This window comes from Rhinolophus ferrumequinum, chromosome 10, assembly GCF_004115265.2.
Source record: "Rhinolophus ferrumequinum isolate MPI-CBG mRhiFer1 chromosome 10, mRhiFer1_v1.p, whole genome shotgun sequence".
Classification (NCBI taxonomy): domain Eukaryota; kingdom Metazoa; phylum Chordata; class Mammalia; order Chiroptera; family Rhinolophidae; genus Rhinolophus; species Rhinolophus ferrumequinum.
Window position 1 is genome coordinate 2,659,711 of NC_046293.1, and position 6,000 is coordinate 2,665,710.

The window sequence follows — 6,000 nt, forward strand, 5'->3', positions numbered from 1 at the left end:
TCCCCGCTGGCTGTAAGCAGGAGGCCGTTCCCAGCCGCTAGAGGCCACCGGATCCCCTGGCTCACGGCCCCCTCCTCCATCTTCAAAACCAGAAGCACAGGTCAGATGGGGCCCTCCCAGGACGACTCTGACCGCTTCTAAGAGCTCACACAACTCCACTGGCTCCAGCAGACAACCCAGGACAATCTGCCATCCCAAGGTCAGCAGACTAGCAACCGGATTCCTCTTTGCCATGTAACGTGACATTTCCCAGGTTCCAGGCACGAGGGCGGCTGTTATTCCGCCTCCCACACCCCACCCCTCAGGCAGAACCCTAGCGATCCCCTCACCCGCCAACATGCAGCCCATCAGTGAAACCTGCAAGCTCCACCTCCACGGGCCCTGACCCTGTCCGCTCCTGTCCACCCCCACAGCCACTGCCCTCGTGGTCCCCTCCCGAGGCCCACTTCCTCTCTCACCCTCTTCCAGGATGAACGGCGTCATAGTGCCACCCTGCTGTGCCTTCTCATGGCTCTTAGGACCCAGACCCAAATCTCCTCCACGGCCCGCAAAGCCCTGCTCACCTCCCACCCTCATCTCACACGCCCCCCTCATGACACCCCCCCAATGGCCACTGGCCTCGCAGCAGGGTGTGTCCCGCCAGGAGAGTGGACACTGTTTACACATCTGCGTGTTCACCGTCTCCTCACCCGTGGCCTCTGAGGCCACAGCTCAGCACGGCCCCGGGCACCAGGAAGGTGCTCCTCGGTCGCGTCTGAATGAATGAATTACGCCCCTGACAACGCCTCTCCTTCCACTGGTGAGTGCCGGTGGCCTGCTGAGGCGACTGCCTCGTGTGGCGGGAGACTCCTCGTGGCTCTGACAGCTGTAAGCCGAAAGTGGTCACAACCACGACGCCGTGGGCGACCTTCTGCTCCAGCTCCACCCCGGGCACCCACAGCCTCGCCCCATTCCACGTGGGCCCTTGTCGCCGCCATCCCACTTACAAATGTCATTCCTCACTGCGCCAGCTGCCAGCATCCCCTTCCGTCAGCACCGCACACTGCCAGGCAGCACTAAAATAGCAAGCACGGGACCCACAGAAAGGCGGCCTGTTCTCACACCCGGTGTGTAGGATTTTGTCTTGGCATTTAAAGTGAAGCGTGACAAGAAGGCCAACTGCACTGCATAAGCCACAGCCCCTGGGGAGCCGCCAGTCAATGGCCCAAGAAAGAACAGGCCCCAGGGAGTCAGACACTGACCCTTTTCTGATTCTCATCCCGCCACCATCCTATCTCCCTCTCCCGAGAGTCACAACAGCTCCTAAGCGGCCTCCATGCCTCTGTCCCCCCAGCCCCCACCTGCCTTCCACACAGCAGCCCAGGTAATCCTGCCACACCCAAGGCAGGTGGCGCCACTCGTCTGCCAAGAAGCCTCCCGGGTGCCCCCTTCACTCAGAAGAAAAGACTGGAAGTCCATGTCTTCGCTGTGACCACGAGGCCCACCCGCGGCCCCCGACGCTGTCCCCTGCCCTCGGCTGTCATGGCCCCTTTCCTCTCCTCCTCAGTCACACCAGGCCGCTCCCGAACCACGGCCTCTGCACTGGCTCGTCCTCTGCCCGGACCACCCTCTCCCGTCACTCAGGGGACCTGTTCCCTCCCCTCCCGCAAATCCTGCTCACATGTCACCTCCTGCATGAGGGGTCCCTGACCACTTTAGCAGCATGAAACCCTCCCCACTGCACCTGCCTCCAAAGCACCTAGCCGCCCTCCCTGCTCTGTTCTGAGAGCAGTTATCGCCTTCTAACAGTTCGCGCCCGGCTTCACTCAGGTACTCTCTGCCTCTCCCACGCCACTGCGAGCTCTGTGACAGCACATTCGCGTCTGTTTCGTCCGCTGATGTATCTCCAGCACCTGCAACTGTTACTGCACACAGTATGGCTTAAATAAATATTTGTTGAATACATTATCAAGCTCTCCACGTGTCCAAGAGGTCTCCTCTCATTCTCATCAAAAAGAACCAGATGAGGCCAAACACACATCCTCCTGCAGATCAGAGCCACTTCAGTCTAACGCAGGTCCCTCCAGTTACACGTGCAGAAATTGGCAGCACCAGGAGCGACAGGACCTGGCAAAGGTCAAAGAGATGAACAGAAAACGAAGGCTAAAACCCAGACCACGGACTCCTCATCAGAGGTCTTTCCACCATACCACACATCCCGCTTTGTCCACAAAAGAAATGTCTAAGAAAGCACCAGGCAAATACACCACCTAAGAGCCAGGATGCGCAGAGGACAGGGGTCTACAAGCAAGACCGCCTCTTGTGCAGGATGAGACCTTGGCCAAAGGACTTATTCCGTCTAGGTTAATCTAAAAGATAGTTTCTTTCAATCAAGCACCATTTATCAGCACTAACAATGCAAAGATGAGGAAGGCACACACCCTGAACTTGGCAGAGCTCACCGTCTAGTAAGGAAACAAACAGAAAGCAACACACTCAGTCTGGTGCAAAAAAAGGCATGTTAGTCCAGACTGCATGAAAACAGGCAAGGCTTTGCAAGGAAGTGCGCTGCAGGTGAACTTTAAAAGTTCAAGTAGTAATAATAACCAGGCATAGGGGAGGCAAGGAGGGAGAGAACCTTCTGGTCGGGATCAAACAGCATGCCCACCCAGGAACCTGCAAGTCCATCAGCACCGCTCAGGGCGAAGTTCAAGCAGGGAGGGTGGGAGATGCGGCTGAAGAACTAAGCCGGCATCAGGCCTTAGGCGTCACGCAAGGACACCTCCGCTTCTCAGCACGGCGTTTCGGGGCCTTTAAACCACGCCTGCCTCAGTGAGTGTCACGTGGAAGACAGAGTGCGTGTTTCATAAACTCTAAAACCCTGGGGAGACCAAACATTTGTATATACAGCACCAAGAATAGCAGCTGGCAAGCTGTAAGTGTCCAGTGACCATCAGCCACAAGTGCCACAAGGAAGTACCGTGAGAGAATTATTATTGTATTAAGGAATCGCTGATTATTCACGGCTGCCTACATAAAAAACCCTAACAGTTACGTACTTTGTGCTGAGTGCATCCCTCCTCCTCTGAGTTCCCCTGGGTTGAGGTCCACACCCCAAAAAAAAGAGTTGAACAATCACGGAAAGCACTGAAAGCGCTGGAAAAGCCCACGTCTGGCCAGGATCCCTGACAGCACTGCGGTCGTGCAGGTTAAGACGAGTGCATGGCGAGTGGTCACCACGGTCCACCAGCAGGAAAAGAAAAAGGACAGACCTTTGCAGCTCGCCCTGTCACCTGAAACAGCAGCACTGGCAGAGGCAGGGCCAAAGGAAGCAGGGGGCCCCCACACAGCGGCTGCACAGGCCTTTCTGGTGGGGCCAACGTCTCCTCTGTGCCCTGCTCTCTGCAGTGACAGCCTCTAACGGTCCTCCACTGCGACTCTGCCACTGTGACACCGGAGCTGTCTCAGAAACACCAGACACAGCACAGTACCAAAATCAAAGGAAAAAGAAAGTCTCCCAGAAGACAGTGGAGGGCTGTGTAGTGTCCTGTGTTTGCCATAACCCTCTCACCATTCTGGAGACCAGAGTTCAGAACCGAGCCATCGGCAAGGCCGTGCGCTCTCCGGCGTCCCCAGGAGCCCATCCTTCCTTGCCTCTTCGGGCCCCCGCTGGTTTCCAGGGTTCCTCGGCTTACAGATGCATCGCGCCCATCTCTGCCTCCCTCGTCACATGCCATCCTCCCTATGTCTGTCTCTCTGCGTCCACATTTCCCTGCTCTTCTAAGGACACCAGTCACTGGACTAGGGCTCACTCTAATCCTGTGTGACCTCATTTTAACCTGATTACATTTGCAAACACCCTATTACCAAAGGAGGTTATGTTCACAGATTCCAGACAGGCATGAATTTTGGGGGGACACTACTGAACCCAAACCAAGGACAAATTACCAAAAGACATGGTCATCAATCCAAAGGTTTATTCACCATTATAACTCCATACAGGAGCTCAAATATTCTTTTATCTCAGTTGGTTATTAAGAATTAGAGTTTATTTAGACTGAGGAGGAACCACACCCCAAGACCCGAAACCAAGACACAGAAGTTGCACGGCCACGAGCCTCCTTTTCTCTGGCGTCTGTTACGGAGCGTTTGTCGCGGGCACTGCGGGGCCCTCCTATTCTCCGCTAGTCCAGGATTTTCACATCATCTTGGACGCTGGTTTTGGAGAAAGTTTTTGTTCTTCAATCAAGCACAATCCTATCGAGTCAAATAGGGTCTTTGGCCACTTTTGGTGGCACCCCCGCCCACGGTCACTGTTGACTCCCGGTATCGTTTCTCACTGGACACAGTGAATTCCCAAGTTCCCAACTGCACCACTCAAACAACAGTGTGAACTATGCAACACCCACAAGTTGTGCTTGTGAATGATTCCACCACGAGTTACTGTAACACCACAATCGTAACGTTTCAGTATCTCAGACTTTAGATTCCAACGGCACAACTTGTGTGTGGAAATCCCGAAGTTCATCTCTAATCTCTTTTCACCCGCAGCTGAGTTTCCCCGGTTTTTTCCATGGACGCGTCTCCACACTCCCCAGGGCCCTGGCCAGGGCTCAGTGACACGCCAATCAGATCAGGACTTTGGAGCTGCACAGCTTCCAGGCTGCACCCAGGTCACTGCTGTCACTTACATTGTCCTTTTGTGTTTTAACCTTGTATGTGTTTCCCGCTGCTGACTCAAGACAGGAGTTGGTTCTGAGGCCCAAAGTGGGAACCTGGACGTGCCCCGGGAGCCTCAAATCCCGCCCCCCTCGCTCCCAGCGAAAGCGGCAGCCGCGGGGGACACAGGCCACAAGTGGGTCAAAACCACCACGCCCCGTGCACACACCGGTCTCCCCGGGAGGCACAGCCCGTCTCGGCCGGTGCCCGGACTCCACCGAACTCCTCGCACCACGGCCGAGTCCGGTCCTCTCCGCTTCCCCAGGGAGCCGCGGACTTCGCGGAGCAGAGCCTGCCGGTGCGGGACCCCTCGCCGGCAGCCGGCAGCCTCTCCTCCCCGCCTCTAACCGCGCTCCCGCGGGAAGCCACCGGCGTCTCCCAGCCTCACGCCCGCACCCCCAGATCCCTTAACACCCCCGGGCCGTCTCCTCAGAGCCCAGGTTACCCCCTCGGGGTCGGGACTCGACCCACCGCCCTCCAAGCCGACGCGCCCACCTGACCTATGACCCCTGACCCCGACCCCGCGCTCCCCGTCACACCCACCTGCCCGGGACCTTGCTGTTGCTGCGCTTCCAGAACTGCTTCCTGGCCCCGTCGCTGGCCATGGCCCCTCCTCATCCCTCAGACCTGCGGCCCCGACACCCCGAGTGCTGCTGGCCTGCCTCGCCGGCCCTTTTCTGTACCCCGGGTGGCCCCTCAGCCGTCCCGGGACTCCCGAGCTTGGAGCCGAGAAGCTCTTCCGCCTCCCTCCGGAAGTTGTGTCTCCGCACACTCGGAAGTCCCGCCTCCGTCCCAGGCGCGCATGACGCAGGGAGCGGGACGCCCGACGTCGTTAAAGGGCGACGCCGGGACGCGTCGCGGGGCAAAGCGGCGGCCTGGGCCGGCTGGCCCGCCCTCCGGCCCGGGTCTGGCTCCGGGTCCTCTGAAGGGCGAAGCCGCAGATCAGTTATATTATTATGGGTTCAGTTATATTGTTATGCTTTATTTCTTAAGGTAGTGGATGTATTCAGGTTGTGTTCTATTCTTTATGAGGTTTTGCACTTAAGTGAAACGTTTCATACCCCATTAAAATACAATTATGGAGCTCTTCTGTGCTGTGCCCTGAGCTGCTTCACACTCTTTTCGGAAAAGACCAGTATAAGTGACGCGTGCACAACATTCACGGAGAGGCTTGCAGGAGTCGGGACAACTGATAAGATTTTTGCCTGTTGTTTAAGGTTGAGTAGGTGGTGACCAGGCGAACATGCAAGGATTCGGTCCAGGTAGAAAGAACGTCACTGCTGAAGAAAGATGAGAAAACTG

At 56.8% G+C, this 6,000-nt stretch overlaps 1 protein-coding gene across 2 annotated transcripts in view; it reads right to left on the bottom strand.

The window, feature by feature from the left end:
• The window catches only part of TBC1D22A (TBC1 domain family member 22A), a 273,872-nt gene extending 268,403 nt beyond the window's left edge, over positions 1 to 5,469 (bottom strand). The window contains exon 1 of one of the 2 annotated variants that reach the window (XM_033117741.1): positions 5,242 to 5,469. In XM_033117741.1, the coding sequence (XP_032973632.1) occupies positions 5,242 to 5,303 (62 nt within the window). In that variant the 5' untranslated portion in view covers positions 5,304 to 5,469. The remainder of the gene's footprint in view (positions 1 to 5,241) is intronic. The other variant, XM_033117740.1, reaches the window with a different exon arrangement.
• Positions 5,470 to 6,000: the final 531 nt, after the last annotated feature.